At 39.4% G+C, this 17,201-nt stretch overlaps 1 protein-coding gene across 1 annotated transcript; it reads left to right on the plus strand.

Moving 5' to 3' along the window:
* Nucleotides 1-1,870: 1,870 nt before the first annotated feature.
* On the plus strand, nt 1,871-8,063 carry LOC117750728 (high-affinity choline transporter 1-like). The gene is made up of 8 exons (XM_034562051.1): nt 1,871-2,054; nt 2,684-2,797; nt 3,390-3,545; nt 3,646-3,794; nt 4,148-4,291; nt 4,504-4,657; nt 6,873-7,090; nt 7,413-8,063. The coding sequence occupies exons 1-8, from the start codon at nt 1,871-1,873 to the stop codon at nt 8,061-8,063; spliced, it is 1,770 nt and encodes a 589-aa protein (XP_034417942.1).
* Nucleotides 8,064-17,201: the final 9,138 nt, after the last annotated feature.

Here is a 17,201-nt window from a genome sequence, read left to right on the forward strand (position 1 = left end):
TTTATTACTTTTTTCCTGTTGTGGTTTCAAAGCAGGTCATACGAGATAACGACGCTTCGATGTTGACGTATAAATGTAAAAGCGTGCGAGAGTAGATACGTTCATTGACGAAAGAAACGTGCGTGCGTAAAGTGGATGATAAAGTAAAAAACTATATATATTCCTATGCGGGGTTTACATTGCCAACCACCTTACTGCCAGAGTCTGCGGAATAAGAACGTAAATCAGGCCTGAAATATAACCTGGCAGAGCAAAGGTTTCCTCCAATTCCAATATGATGTTATAATATTGGAAAGCTTTCCCGGACAGGTTGTGCGTCATGCCACTCTCTATTAGGTGCTATTTTCGTCCTGCCCTGGAAGACATTCATCCACCATCTACTCACCCTGACAGCCCCAATAAACGCACCACTCCCATTCATCTCCACCCACCTCCACCCTTTCTCCTTTCTCCTCGCCCCTCGCTCGCTCTCCCTCTCTCTTTCCCTCTCCTTTCCGTCGAGCATTGGTGACTTAAAAAACAACATAGGAGAATTGTGTTTGTTCGGCCAAGAGGATTATGTTTCTAGTTCCTTAATAGTTTTCCAACAAAATCGCCTTTGACACTTAGTAAATCTTTATTTGGAGGACCTGCTCCTCTATTTCCTCCAAACGAAAGGTAAGATAATGTCAGTTTCTAACATTCTCTTCTTTGATGAGTTGGCTCACTGGAATTGCATTTGACCATCGTGACAATAATGCAATTCCGAGCTGTTGGAACCATGGTGTCAGCGCAACGGGGAGCTGAAACCGACAGGTTTGGTTCTAGTGATGCAGCACATCGGACACAAAACCCTTATGCATCTGTCTTTGGTCTCCTCTGGTAGTTTGTTCACGGCACGTCACGTTTAGGAAGCATCAATGGACTTTTACGCACGAAACAAAACCACGGAGGTCCATTTTATTCAGGATATACGCAAAAGTATACACACGCAACTTTTAAAGAATACATTCAAATATAAAATACATCGCATGAGTAAACTGGCGGAATAATTGGAGTACTGCATGTCTGTAAAGCAATCAGAAAGGCGCGCGTAAAACATATTAAACTGCCTTAAAAGATTAATAATACCATTATTTCTGGTTTGCGATTTTTTCTGATTCATATCTTTTGATTTGATGACACATGATGGAGTGCCGTTCGTTCCCCTTCACGCGTCATTTGGACACGGTAAAGTATCCCCTCTTCATATAGCTAAAGTTGAAAATATGATATTTTATGGTTGCAATTTGACGTGAAAAACACGAGAGTATTTATGTTGGGTTTTTTTAATCAGAGAGACTTTCTGTTGGGTAAAGGATTTGGATCCAACGAGGGGATGCAAACAAAAATTAGACTCGAAAATGCAGAGGGGGTTTCAACGTGCAATGAGGGTTTCAAATTCTCCTGACATTATTTTCTTAAATTGTTATGGAATTCATATTTATATAACTTCGTATTCTCTAACTGGAAACAACTTAGTGTCAGTTTGAAATATGACAACTCTGATCAATCAACATGATGCAGATCTTTTTTTAATTTTTAAGAATCTGGATGCCTTCCATGAATGTTTGGATATTAATGTTCAGGTTACTATAGTTCTTATTCATTTTTTCTCATCTCCATGCACGTAAAACGCATGGGCTTTAATTGCAGTCTGTCAGCCTGTCAGCCTGTGGTGTTAACCTTAAATTGGTGTGGCACAAAGTTATGCTTCTGTGAAATATTTATTTGTGATTCAAACACCATAGAAATGTGTTTCTTTCACTTTCTTTCTCTAAAGTTCATGAGATTCCAGTTCCCCGCGCGCAATAGTACCTGATCCCGGCGGGAGGAAGCGGACGAAAGGAAGATGGCCATCCACGTCGAGGGTATTGTGGCTATCGTGATCTTCTACGTCCTGATTCTGTTTGTGGGGATCTGGGCTGCGTGGAAGAACAAGAACTCCGGTGCTGCGGAGGGTGGAGACCAGAGCGAGCGCATCATGGTCGGGGGAAGGGACATCGGATTGTTTGTGGGTGGATTCACGATGACCGGTGAGTTGGTCAAATACGGGGATAGGTGTTCAACGTGTGAGGTCAGAAAAAAACAATAAATGCCACCAACTCCGTCGTTTACGCACGGTCAGCATTGCGGAGGCAAATATAATTGATTGCCACTACTGTAACAGACTGTCTCGTGTGTTTTGGTATTGGAGATGTATGTCCCTTCGGGGTTGCCGTAGAGAGGAAAAAGGCAACTAGACTTGGGGAAACAAATATAAAAAAGAGTGAAGCGGTGGGCTGAACGACATGTCTGATCTCCCGACTCTATTATAGTGCACCTCACACACGAACCCAGAACGCTCGGTTACACTACATTCAGAATTACAATCAATTTAGTTTTGGACGTGTTTTATATCAACACTGTACGTTTAAATGTGTGCCGTAAATCCTGAGCTCCCGTGGAATTGTTGAATGATTTAAATTCTGTTTTCCAAACACCAAATGTATTCAGCTGGATCTTTACCAAATCATAGTCACACCTACAAGCTGGTTTAGTGAATCCCTTTCCATCCACAATAGACAACCATGACGTGTAGGGTTCTTGTTATTAGGATTGACTTATGCAACATGACATGCACCAAACCAATGTTTTTTTACAAAATGTTCTTTCTTGGTTTCAGCCACTTGGGTTGGTGGGGGCTACATAAATGGGACAGCAGAGTATGTCTACCTGCCAGACTATGGCCTTGCTTGGGCACAGGCGCCCTTTGGATACGCTCTCAGCCTGGTAGTAGGTAAGAGCCTGTGTCTTTGTTGAAGCCCTTTCTTTAAGTATACTATAAAAGGCAAGTGTATTAAAGAACCATGCCTAATGAGAAGGCATTGAGGTACTTTTAAATAACCATAGTCATTTTTATTATGTTTAGGCCATTTACAACAAATTGCCTCTAGTTGAATGTGCTATTCCTACTTTTAAGGTAGCTAATTGATTCCAGCTGTTTATTTTACAGTATTATCGTATTACGGTTCTTTTGATAATTTATCTTCTGCTTTTATTTTCGTCCTTCTGCAACATTGTTGTATGTCGACTTTTAAAATGAATCTGCACATACAACTGCAATAGCCTACCACACAATAATAACATAACTTTGACAATAAGTTCTCTTAATAAACATCATCAAAATCATAAACAAGAATAGTGCTTCCACCACGCATAAACAGGAAGCTTCATAGGGTCACTATATACAAATGGTGCACCAGATATGAATTGTCTGTCAAGTTATGATATATAAGATATTATATAATTTAATTCAGGGATTGTAGACTACACTTCAGTTGTCTCTTATCCTATTCGCCTGCCTTATCTTGTTGCTTGAAATTATTCAGGTGGCCTTTTCTTTGCCAAGCCCATGCGTTCACGTGGATACGTCACCATGCTGGATCCCTTCCAGCAGCTATATGGGAAAAGGATGGGCGGCCTGCTCTTCATCCCCGCACTCATGGGGGAAATCTTCTGGTCTGCGGCCATTTTATCTGCCCTGGGTGGGTGGTTATTGAACAGGAACACTTAAATATAACTGCCTCCATGTTAATGAGCATGCTTATATGACTAAACTCGTGAGCTGAATGTATTGTCCTGCAGGTGCCACTCTGAGTGTGATCGTGGACATAAACATCAACATGTCAGTGGTGATCTCAGCCATGATAGCTATCTTTTACACACTTGTTGGAGGACTCTACTCTGTTGCATACACAGACGTGGTCCAGCTCTTCTGTATCTTTTTGGGCTTGGTGAGTTTCACTGTCCACATCTACCAAGCTAGGGATTCTAAAGATGGCAATGAGTATAGACTTCTATATGGTTAAACAGAGTTTTCTATTTATGTACACTGAAGTTCAAAACCATTACCTGTACTGCATTGTTAAGTTTAAAACGTGAAGCTGTCATTAGCCAATACTATTTAAAAATCTTTGAGGTGTTTGTGATCTTTTGTCTTGCTAAAACCTAGCATTGAAGTGCTATCAGACTTCGTGGAACAATAAGTACAACTTTAATCCAATGTCAGAGAACTTTGACAGTGGAAACCTAATAACATCACAGAATATCTATATAACATCAATACTATTTCCATCCTCTCCCTCAGTGGATCAGCGTGCCTTTTGCTCTGTCCAATCCTGCCGTGTCGGATATCAGTGTCACAGCCAAAGAAGTGATCTACCAGTCACCCTGGCTGGGCAAGATTGAGCCTGAAGACAAATGGCTCTGGGCGGACAACTTCTGTTTGCTGGTAAGCCTGTTTTCATCAGATGATTCATTAAGAAGCATTTCAGTTTTTTTGTTTACGATACAGGAGTATCATTTAGAATAACTGGAAGCGCCGTTGAAGTGCAGCTTAGTCCCATTTGTTGTGCCAAGAGTACGTTTCAGAGCTGTGGAAGTCTAGCTGACTGTTCTGCATTGCTTTGCTGTCTGTATTTACTCTGGTGTTTCTGTTTCTAGATGTTAGGGGGGATTCCCTGGCAGGTCTATTTTCAACGGGTTCTTTCTGCCTCTTCAGCTACCTATGCCCAGGTCCTTTCCTTCGTCGCTGCCTTCGGCTGCTTGGTCATGGCCATCCCCTCTGTCCTCATAGGAGCTATAGGGGCCTCTACTGGTAAAAACACACACACACCCTGGATTTGCTAGATTTAAAGCTATTTTGGGGACATCAGCACACAATTGCTGTTAGAAACGTTTTGTGGATGCTTTTAAAATGAACTCTAATTCAGACAGTAGGTGACGAGTTGGGATGAGAATGTTTGGTTTAGCAGATACCACACGTCGAAAACAGTAATAAATAGAAACTGGCTGTAAATAGAAATGACTTAAATCTGGCCAGCTTATTTAGATTTGTCTTGAAAAAACTGTAATAGCATTTGATTTAATTATATTAATTAAACTTTGTTTTTTTATACTGTACTTTGATTCGCTTTGTTTTGTTACGTTGTTTGGTTCAGCTTCATTGTGTAAAATACTGTTCAAATTAAATACGATTATTGTACTTTGGTTGGAAATGGACATAAGCCAAGTACTGATTCAGATCAAATAGTTTCGACTGCATGTTGTTTACATCTGGATTACATGCCTAGAAATGACACAAAAATTACCAAACTGCAATAACACCCAATATTTATATTCTACAGTTGCGTCTGGATCGCAGCTGTTGTATCACTGATGAACACAAACATTTCCGACACTGATCTATGAATGATGTGCATACGCACAGACACACACACACACACATTGATTACACAGTTTATGAAAGATCACAAGACAATTAAAACATTCAGGAATGTGATCCTTTAATCAAACAGGAAACCGTGATCAAAGGAAAAACGATGCCTTCCTGGGTTGTTTGTACCCCAGGAGCTTTATTTCCAGATGCATAAATGCAGATGCATACAGTATTTGGAGGGTAAACAACATCTGATGGATCGTGTCACGACGGGCGGAGGAGAGAGTCATCAGATCAGGCAGATTTAGTGAATATTACATCTGAAGAGGAGCTAATTAATCTTGTTCGTCTGAAGCTGTTTCATACCAGCGCTAAACAACCACTACTTGGGAATATCCAGGGGAAGGAGAGAAAGACACCGATTGTATACCTCTAGAGGATAAAGAGAAGGATTTAAAAAAGTGGCAAAAAGACGGTTTCAGGGGGAAAGAGAGATAGGAGAACTACGGTTTTCCCACTGAATGGGAGGATGGGGGCACCTGTGGAGACTGGGTGGATTTATATGAAGAGCAGGAGGTACGTGCTCCTTCACTATGGAGTTAGACCTGGTAGTTTCAGAGAGACATTCATTGTCCCCAGGCGGTGAATCCTAATGACTTTAAAGATCCCCCTCACTTTTCCTGTAACGCCACCATGAAGTCCACATTTTTTAGTTTTGACTGAAATATCTCAGCAACTATTGGATGAATTTGAGACACACATTCATGTTCCCATCAGGTTTAACAGCTTCGGCGAATCATTGGCCAATATTAAAATGTGTCGAATGATTAAATACCTGAGAAACTACTGGCACTCTCATCAGCCTGCTAAACTATGATGGTGTAGATGATAAACATGAAAAGTGATATCTTTGCAAACTGTAGTTAACCAGCTCAAAATATCTCATTAGAATAAATGTCTTCCTGCACACATGAATCATTATTAATTACATTTTTGTTAATAAAATTTACAAGTCAAATGCAATTAAACTAATGTATTCTACAATAGTGGCTTGTGTTTCATATTAGGACCAATGATCCATTCAGCACAAACCAGTGTATTACCCATAGTTATTATTGCATGGATGTCATATTTTCAAGAAGTATCTATTATTTCTGGCATCCCTCTTATTACTGTTGCTTTTTCTCTGTGTTTGGACTAACAGGACAGCATTACATTGATGAATCCCTGCTGTATTTCAGACATGTGAAGCCCTTTTGTTAAACAGCAACTAAAACAGGTGTATGTATCCACAGGGAGCATTATAATAAAGTCTCAAAGTCAAGCCTTTTGTCTGGAAAGCCAAGAGATTAGTAAAAAAATTGGAATCAAGTATTTAGTCCATTTCAAATTTAACAAACTGACCAGAAACATAATTTTATTAATCTTAAAGTGGGAACATGGGCCAAGTACGGCCTGCTTAACTTTAGTTATGTTGTGTTATTGCCTCACACAAGCCCCTGCATTGTTTTTCTGTTCAGTTTAATAATTAAGGCAATATATCTGTTAGATTTTACACATATAGATAATTCTGAAAATATTACTGATCAGAGGTCCACAAATATGCCTTTATACTTCTACTCACATTTGCATCTTTTTCCATTTCTTCCTCTAGACTGGAACCAGACTTCGTATGGGTCGCTCCCCCCGAAGGATAGGGATCAGTCAGACATGATCCTTCCTATCGTGCTTCAGCACCTCTGTCCGTCTTACATCTCCTTCTTCGGTCTGGGCGCCGTGTCGGCTGCGGTCATGTCCTCGGCAGACTCATCCATCCTTTCAGCCAGCTCCATGTTTGCCAGAAACATCTATCAGCTCGCTTTTCGGCAGTCGGTAAGAGTAACAATTAAAATAAACAACAATAATACTAACACACATCTGCCTAGTGGTTAAAAACGTCAGTCAAATAATCTATTAATCAATTCTAGTTTCTTACAAATATGTCAGATGATTTTAATTTGCTGAAGATACAAAAGCAGACTCCAAACCTTGAGACAACAATCAAACAGTCACGCTCCAAAATAACAGACCGTCATTTTGGATTATGTATGAATCCCCTGCTGATGTAACATGTGTAGCTTGTCACTGGCTTATCTGCAGTCTACATTTTTATCTTTTCCTCTTCCCTCTGTTATCTCTTTCTTCTCTCCGCCAGGCTTCAGACAGGGAGATCGTTTGGGTGATGCGCATCACCATCTTTGTGTTCGGAGCTCTTGCCACTGCTATGGCGTTGTTAACAGGATCCGTATATGGCCTGTGGTACCTGAGCTCCGACTTGGTCTACGTCATCATCTTTCCCCAACTCCTCAGTGTGTTATTCGTCAAAGGCACCAATACTTACGGCTCTGTGGCTGGCTATATCTTTGGTCTTTTGCTGCGCATTGGTGGAGGGGAGCCCTACCTCAAACTCCCACCCTTCATCTACTACCCCGGTTGGGTGACCCAGGAGAGGATCCACCACGTCACCGGCGACGTAGAGCACTTTATCCAGCAGAGGTTTCCGTTCAAGACTATGTCAATGCTGGCATCCTTCTTGGCAAATGTGGCCTTTTCTTACCTAACAAAGTACCTGTTTGAAAGCGGTACTTTCTCACACAAGTACGACTTCCTGGACGCCGTGGTGTCCAAGCATAGCAAAGAGATCATGGATAAAGCCACGCTGGTGAGCAACCAAGAGAGCATCATTCTTTCAGAGTTGGCGCCCGTCAAGCAGATCCTGGGTGCGTCACTCGCTGGGACATTCAACTCTGAGGTCCTCAGTGATGATGAGGAATCCAGTCCAGAGGCTTTTCACAATGAAAACTAGGCAGCAAAGGCACACATAATACTAGAACCAAGGGATTTAAAGATGAAGGAATAATCTAAGAGGCATCCACATTCTTCAGGAAACTTGCTACTGCCGCACTAGAAGCCAAATCAACAGAAATCTGCTGTGGCTTCCGAGTGACTCCACAAGTTTGTTTTATGCTGATTACATGCTGCCTCCTTCTTTTTTAGCATCCCTTGCCTAGAACCAGGAAGATGACAATTAGCTGTGTCGAGAATAACATACTCATTCTTTTTCATGACTCTGTGAATCTAAAACCACTGCAACCATTTTAATTTAAGTGCTGCAACAGTGATTGGAGGGGAAACAAATAGTGGCTGCTGTGGGCGACGACATCTACAAGGGTAATGAGAGTAGTGCAATATCTAACCAGGGAATTGTGTCCACGTCTAAATAGCTGTGTGTGTGTGCGTGCGTGTGCATGTATGCGTGTGTGCGACAACAAAGCAGTCAATGCTCCAGAAACCTTTCAGACTGTGAGGTTTTAAGTTTGCATAGAGTATTTGTTAATAGCAATAATATTTGTAGGATCTATGTTCTATAGATAGATACAATGTACTGGATTTGCTAGTTATTGTCTTTCTTTTTCTGTTTAATATTTTTCTTGTGTACCTTCAAACAGCCATTAACTTCCATTAATTTCCGTATACGTTTTGAAAAACAAACTTAACTTACGATTGTGTTGTGCATCTTTGAATTAATTTATAACTGCATTAACAATAACATTAACATCAATTAAAGCACATATGATGTTATTGGAAGTTCATCTCCATATATATATATATATATATATATGTATATATATATATATATATATATATATAATAGTGAATGGAACCCAATGGCAGCCTGGATAAGAATTATTATTGGCATTAACAAATGGTGTACTTCATTGATATAAAATGGTCACATAGACGCTATTTTGAAACGTGTGTGCGTGTGTGTGTGTGTGTGTGTGTGTGTGTGTGTGTGTGTGTGTGTGTGTGTGTCTGTGCCTATCATGGTTTGTTTGCTCATCCTAAACCTGTATTGACTGGCCAGCCACAGCAGGTAAGCGGAGACAAGAAATTATTGTTCTTTCCAAGATGGTGTCAGTAGCACCGGTCTTTATCGATCCAATCCCCAGTCGATTAGCCCTCAGGACATTTGATTAATGCTGCAGAAATGTTTGAAACTGCGGTTTATAAGGGTTTGTTTGACAGTGTGTCATTTACAGCTAGGACATTTGAAAGTTTGTTCCTGATTGAGTACCACCATTCATAAATTCCTCAACTTCAGTAATCACATTTCCCCAGGTCTGGCTGTTTTACACTGCTGCGCTGTATGACCACAATCAAAAGGAGTTTTCACTTCATAGCGTGATTTTTGGCATCGTTAAGTGTTACTGTCCAATAGACTTCTCTGTGTTTATCTCCTCTCAGAATTGCTGTCATTCGTTGGTGTCTTTTTTAATCTATGGACTCACCTTAAGTCAATGGTCAATGATTGAAAATTCCTGAGTTTGAAACGCCACTTTGATAGATATCCCTTTTTCAGCTGTCTATATTCTATATATTTTTTATTTATTTATTTGTATCAACAATTAAGAGCAAAACAAAAGATGTGTCTGACCTTCTGACCCCGTCTATGGCACACAACCGCAAGCCCATTCATTGCGACTTAAGACATCAAATCTTAAGAAAGTGGTCATGAATATAAAGTTTTATTAAAAGGTGAAACAATTTGCTAACATAGCACTGCAGTTTCCAGAAAACAGGAGTAAATGGTGTACATTTGCTAGGGGACTATTTATAAATTAGGCATCGTATTGGGTATTTAGAGCAGGGACAAAGAATATGGAACTGACTCAATTTAAACTACAGTGCCTGTGTTGATCTTAATGAAGGAATATATCATCCAGTGGAAAGGTGTGGTTCACTGATGTGTTTTCAATAGTTTCTTGGACAACAATGGAGCTTTATGGCCTTGAGGAACCAGCTAGATCAGGCTTTGGCTGCTCAGACGATACTAGTTAGGATTAATTAAGGGTTGATTTTGGTCTTAGGTATTTAGTGACAATACTACAACACCAGCCTTATCCTTTAAGGTGGCAAGATGGCCTTATAGTTAGTCTTTAGAGAGAAGAGGACTTGATCCCTGTATGCAGCTATATCTGCTGAGGTACAGTAAGACACACCAAATCCTAGCCTGATGCTATCTCACATAAATAACAGTTATGGGATTTATGATTTGCCCCCAAGATGACGTCAACTTGAAACTGAATGGGGTGACAGCTCGTCTGATGTTATGCAAAGTGCCAGGAAATCTCATTGGACTCTACTGTGAATGTAAACCCTCCTCCTCATCAGATAAGCTTCATAATGTGTGCCGTGGCTTCGGATCATTCCCAAAGCTGAGCGCACGCAGAAAAGAATCCACGTCAGATGTTGAACTGGCACATGTGTGTCTATATGTCGTAAATTGCAATGATGCTGTATTTTTGTGTGATAAATGTATATACCAAAAAAAGCATAGAAACAAATTAGTCTACTTTTAAATGCAGCATTAAAAATGATGTTTGTTGACAGTGAACTTACAGCTATTTATTTATTCATGCAGTGTCTATAAGAGTATAGTTGTAAAGTCAGTTGAATAAATTATATTATTTAGCACATTTGGTTTTTTTTCTCTACATGTACATACTGGCATTATAGCATTTTACATTTGTACACAATTTGCATGTCAACTTTCAATTACTATTTTATTCAACTAAGGTATGAAGTGTGTGTGTGTGTGTGTGTGTGTGTGTGTGTGTGTGTGTGTGTGTGTGTGTGTGTGTGTGTGTGTGTGTGTGTTTGTGTGTGTGTGTGTGTGTGTGTGGAGTTATGGACTGTTTGGTGGAGGGTTTAATCTAGAGGTTGCTGCCTGCTTGGGCGCATCAATCATAACGCCGACCTCAGAATTGTTATACTGCAGAAACTCAATGCTGACAATCTTTCTCATACACACTTACACACACACATACACACTTTGTGTTATTTCTCATAGTAGAAGAGAATATATTATATTTTCTGATGGTACTTTTTTTACCGTACCTGAAGTGGCAGTATATTACAAGGTTTAAACTATAATTTAATTTTATTATGTTATGGAATAATCACTCATAACTCAAATATATTTCGTAGTTAAAGTGATGGGAAAATGACAGGGCTATATTTGCAACCTCAAACATCAAGAAACCAGGATGGAAAAAATTAAAATAAAATGCAACTTGGCAAATTCAAGAGTACATTTGGTACATGTCAAAATTGAGTATTGAGCATATGTAATTCCAGACAAAACCCTATTATTGTGTCAGACAAAATCCATTCAAAAAAACATTAATAACAACAACAACAAACCACTTGGTTGAACAATTAATTGATCAACTTGCATCACAGGATTTATAATAGCAAAACTTAGTTCAACTAACTGGTCTATAATTTGAAGGTATTACATAAAATGAAAGCATGGCACCTCTTATCTGAGTACATTCAGTTCTTTTCACATTCTCTCGCTCTCTGCCTGTCTAGGATTTCTATATTTGACAAGTCATCAAGTGCTTCTACATAGATAGTTATTTTAGTGTAAAGAATCATCTAAAAATCGATGAAAGAGCTCCACGTGTCTAAAAAAGAAAATCTCCATTAGTATTCACTAATGATATGGTTGGTTGAGTCATTATGGTGCCATTTAGAGCCACTTCTATCACAATCCCTAATGTGCTTTTCAGTCTTGCTCATATTAATTGAGACAGTCATGCTTCAATCTCTAAAGCTGATATGAGGCAGTTGATTTATGTTTAGATGTAGCACTTCTCCCTGTCACTGCTTCATCTTGTGGGGATCATGTATGCACCACGCCACCAGAACTACGCCTAACAGCTTGCTACTATTCTGTCTGTAGGGAGAAGGTTGAGGCAGGTGGGCATGTTTAATGCATATAAGCATTAGTGTCAATGAAACCTGCCACAGTGGCAGATGATTCACCTACAGGTGACAGACATGAGATTGGTCTGATATCACTGAAATTATAAAGAAGTTTGGATAATGGTTATACAAGTCAGTTATAAATCAAATTATAAAAAGGTCTCATGCAAGGAGATCATTGTAATAGTATCTTCACTTTCCCATACCAAAGCAAGGACATTGACAATTTCATTACGAAAGCTTCTATTTTCAATAATCCTTGTCATTAGGGACACCGGTGGTCGTTAAGTGAACTGCAGTCAGCATCCTAAATCTTGAACTCCATAGCTCTGATTCTTCATGAGCAGAGCATTTTATGTTTGATGTATCCTCGGCCTTTTCATAATCCCTCGAAAAAAAGAAACAAACTCTGATGAGCTATGTTTGTCACTCCTATCCTTATTTTATCCTATGTTACCTCAGCCTACAGCCTAGCCGCAGGCTTCACGACTGATGCTTCCTGTGTCGTCAGTGTCATGGAAATCATACTTAGAGAGAGAGACAAACACACACATACATTCAGCCCTGCAGCACAGCTCATGACTTATTCTCTCTAAAATGACACAAAAACAAAATGTCATGAAATACCAACTCATTACACTCTTTGACACCCCTAATCTTTTATTTATCGATTACATATTATTCTAAATTTTAATTGCTTTGAGCTTTTAATAACAGCTATGATTTAGTGTCTAATAATAGATAATTTATGCCCCCAGACAGTTTAATTAAAAACTTTTCTTGGCTGTTGCTATACACTGTCATCCATGTTTGGAAAAACTGACTGGCTGGTCTGGGAAGGTGTTCATTTAATGTTTAATTCTGGGCCTGAGGTATCAATCTACAGATGCAGCTGCTTGCGTTAATAAACTCAATCAATTGTCTTCAAAGCGAGAAAGAGAGAGCGCCATATTAAAAAAAAAAGAAGCTATCTATACTTCTTTATGGGGATTTGTGAGCTAAGAGAAAGTAGCCTCATAAATTTTGAACTGATAGGATAATAGGAAGAGGTGGTAAAAGCTACGAATGGCGTGGGGCCAAGAGGCGTAGCTGGAAGCGAATAAGGGAGGAGAAGTAAGGAAGTTGTCTTAGTAAATTAAATGCATTGTTGAGAACAACTCCAGTGCCAATACACTGCGGTGGAGCATATGTCTTTCCCTAGCGTTGCTTTTTTAAATTGTATTTTGGTGTGCTATCTATCTATCTATCTATCTAGACTGAATTTATTTCAAACCTAAATGCAGCATAAACCAAACTTGGAAAGGTGAGCTGAGAAATTGTAGGTAAAAGACATAAAACAAAAAGAACAACGGTCTAGCTAAAGAAGAGAGAGTGGGATGATGTAATTTCTAGCAATAAATCTTGGCTCGTTTACAATTTTTTCAATACGGGCAGCGGATAATGGCCAGCCTGGAATCAGTCGTCGTCATTTTTCGCATTAGACTAAGTGCTCCACTTCTCAGATCAGAAGAGGGGGAAAAGGAAGGAGGGAGAAATGAATGGGGAGGCCAGACATTTACTGTCGCAGCCTGAGCTCATAGGAGGCATGGGCTGGACTGAGAGTCTCCCCCCACCGGCTGAGTCCTTGCTTCTGTCCTTTATCACTTAAGAGCTGATCTAATGGGGAACTTGAGTTTCTCCAGGAATAAAACCAGTGGCAACCTGTAAAACCTGTTGGGGCTGTAATGCACATAGTTTGTTTTCGATTTATTGTCTTTTGTATCAATTACTTTATTGCCCTTTTCCATTAGTTTTCTGTTCCTGATTGACAGTCTCTTGGCGAGAGAATTGTGCTTACAAAAGTAACCATCTGATCAATTTTGTTGCCGACAACCTTTTCTTGAACTTGCCTCGTCAAACATCTTTGAGCAGCGTGGAGTTGGATAAATACTCTAACTGAATCATTGTTAAATACGTAACCACCCTTTTTTAAAATTGTATTACAGCAAGACGTTTCCAGACAGCGCTGGAATTATTCTATAATTTTCTCAGCATTAACAAACCCTGCGCCATGAGAAACCAGACCCAACAATACATTAATCCATCTCACTCATAGTCATACTCAGGAATTGCATACACAAACACACACACTCACACACACACACACACAGCCCTCTATGTCCAGGGTACATTTTATTAATGCTGGCAATACTGTAGACATGAACATAAATTATTGGAACATTTATTATGGAGCTGTGGCAAGAATATTTCAGCACCATAACAAACTGAACTGGGCCAACAGACATGTATCACTTAATAGTAAGCACATTGTTCTGCAAGCAAAATGAAATGCCAGAGTTCAACTGTTCATCGTGATCATACATCATGTGATGTCATTTTTATAAATAATATGTCATGTTAAAATATTCCTCTAAAAAAGGCATCAGACTCTTGGCAGAAATACTAAACTGACTCTTGAGGTGCTGTTTTGTTTATGTTATGTCCTGATATTGTTTACTTAAAGGAATCATTTCAGAATTTGGGCAATTACTATTATTTGCTTTTTTGCTGTGTTATCAGTTATCTTTAAGCCCCCAGGAAGCGCGCTGGGCTTTGAAGTAAATGTTAAACAGTGGCCAAACCGTCGAATTACAACTTTAAGGCCCGTAATGTGATGTCATTGGGCCCGAAAATTACTTACATTCTTTTACTTTGTCAACAACTGTAAATCAAACGTTTTATTTTTTAAGGGAAATCAATTTCCCAGTACAAACACATGAATAATCCTTAAATTATGAACATGTAACATTTGTTCATGGGGTTAATTCATACAAAAGACAGCTGGATCTGAACGACTATGCTACAGACTAATAAATGAATAAACCGAATAATGATCCTCCTGACAGTCTGCTGTTGGTGCCGGTGCTGGGAGAGGACATTTTCTTCATTCCTTTGTGTTTCCAGCACAGCTGTGTCATTAGCCGCCTGCCTTCAGTCTCAAGTGGGTTTCATATGAGACAGTTGGTCACAACAAATACACACAGACCGACTGCGAGAGCTCTTTCTGAAAGGTAAACACTATCCCTTGTGGTCCCACCTGCCAGCTTTAAAAAGGTAACAAACAATTCAAATTTTCAAATGTTTTCCCTTGACATTTCTTGAACACTTAAACAAAAATTGCAAGTACTGTATCTATTCAATTAATTGGCTTTATTCAACTCTGCCTCATTGTCATGGATGATTATGTCCAATGTACCTCTTCCAAAAGCAGGTTTTCTTCCGGGAGTGTAATGAAGTTATGCCTCTGGATCTACTCTGGACAATACCTTCAGACAGGTGCAGTGTCAGGAGCCATGAAAATGAGCCATGGAAAATATCACATGGATGTAATTGAGTGAACTCCAGTCATACTGACGTACAACATAATTATTTTTTTTTTGTGGTCAAAACAAACATTTGAACAAACATTAGTTTAATCACATTCATCAGACCAAACTAATAATAAGACTAATACACTAGTTGGTTCACTTACTCATGGAGGCAACTGCAGAGGCATGTTAATAAAAGGTCAGACGTATGTGTGCCTTTTATATAATACATAACTACAAAATGACAGAATATTTGTCTGATGCATTGAAATATAATATTAAGCTCAAAGAACACAATACAATAATGGCGTAATCATCAGAACTATCATGTATTTTAAAGGGGGATGTGTGCATATGAGATGTATTGACAAGCCTGTCTATATGCTGAGTGTTTCTGGTCTTGTTGTCAGACCCACTGGGACGTATGTCTTGTAATTATTGACATCCCTTTTGTGTTTATGTCTTTGAAGCCTTGAAAAGAGCACATTCCGAGGTGTTACAGTAAGTCTTAAGTCAGTCAAAAACATGGTTGACGGTGATCAAATGATTTGGAAGTGCTGGACATTTTTGTTAGGCTCACTTTAATGTTGACCTCAAATATAACAACAAGTTATATTTATGTAATATGTCTTCCAGCTCTCATCCTTCCAGCAAGGCAATCAGACAGTTTGTTTTCATCTTTCGACAAACCACAGGTGTTTTCATTTGTGATGCCAAATTAATTGTACTCCATAATCTGTTTGCAAATTGGATTTAGTTTTCTTCCCTGATTGCAACAAAGAAAAAGCTTTTGTTCCTTCTGCAGTGAGTTTTGACAGAACAGCAGGTTCATGATTCAATGTGATTGACAGTGTTCTCGTGCACATTTGACTGACACACTGCGCCTATTGATTTCCTATCACTGCAGAATTGCAAGGAAAGACCACCTGTAAGTGTGTGTGTGTGTGTGTGTGTGTGTGTGTGTGTGTGTGTGTGTGCGCGTGCGTGCGTGCGTGCGTGCGTGCGTGCGTGCGTGCGTGCGTGCGTGCGTGCGTGCATGCGTGCATGCGTGCGTGCGTGCGTGTGCATTTGCACTACATTTCACAAATGAAAAATCCACCATTAACCATGCATTCTCTTCTTTATTTCAAATGTGCCACCACTCTCATCTGGATTCACAGCATACCATCAATTGTATTAATGTATTGCACTGCACTTTAAGTAAACTTGTTTTTAGTCATTCAACCGTATTCGGTTCACTTGTGGATAATTACCATCCACATTATGGAATATAATTCTTCTGCACTTCTTTGTTTTGACAGATTCTGCAGCCTGTCTTATTACCGCTGCACTTACGCGGTGGCTGCTTATGTGCTGCAGTGAGTAATGAAAATGATGTGTGTCCACTGCTGGTTGTCCCATTGATCCCATCAGTGGTAAGTAGCTCTGCTCCAATTAGGCCTTAATAGGCCCAACGGGAGAGGAGAGGAGAGATGAGTTGAGATTGTGAATGTAACAAACTGTGTGAAATGTGAAGCAAAAGGTTCCCTGTAAAGAAATAACATTAAGTTAATCTTCCCTGAATAAAGCACAAAAAATGTCTCATTTTACGTGGAAAGCGTTTGATTTTTAACAATAAATCAGTGTAATGTGCATGGTGTTGTGAGACAGAAAACAACTGCTCTATTCTGATGGCCAATCATTAAAACTTAAAGTTTAAGGTGAAAACAAATGACCTCCCAAGAAAACAGACTATTTATCTTATTATTCATATGTACAGCTGTTCACAATACAGAATCAATTATACCAACTCCTTTTCCTCACAATGCACCTCCATCTCCTAA

The sequence above is a fragment of the Cyclopterus lumpus genome, chromosome 21 (assembly GCF_009769545.1).
Source record: "Cyclopterus lumpus isolate fCycLum1 chromosome 21, fCycLum1.pri, whole genome shotgun sequence".
NCBI lineage: Eukaryota > Metazoa > Chordata > Actinopteri > Perciformes > Cyclopteridae > Cyclopterus > Cyclopterus lumpus.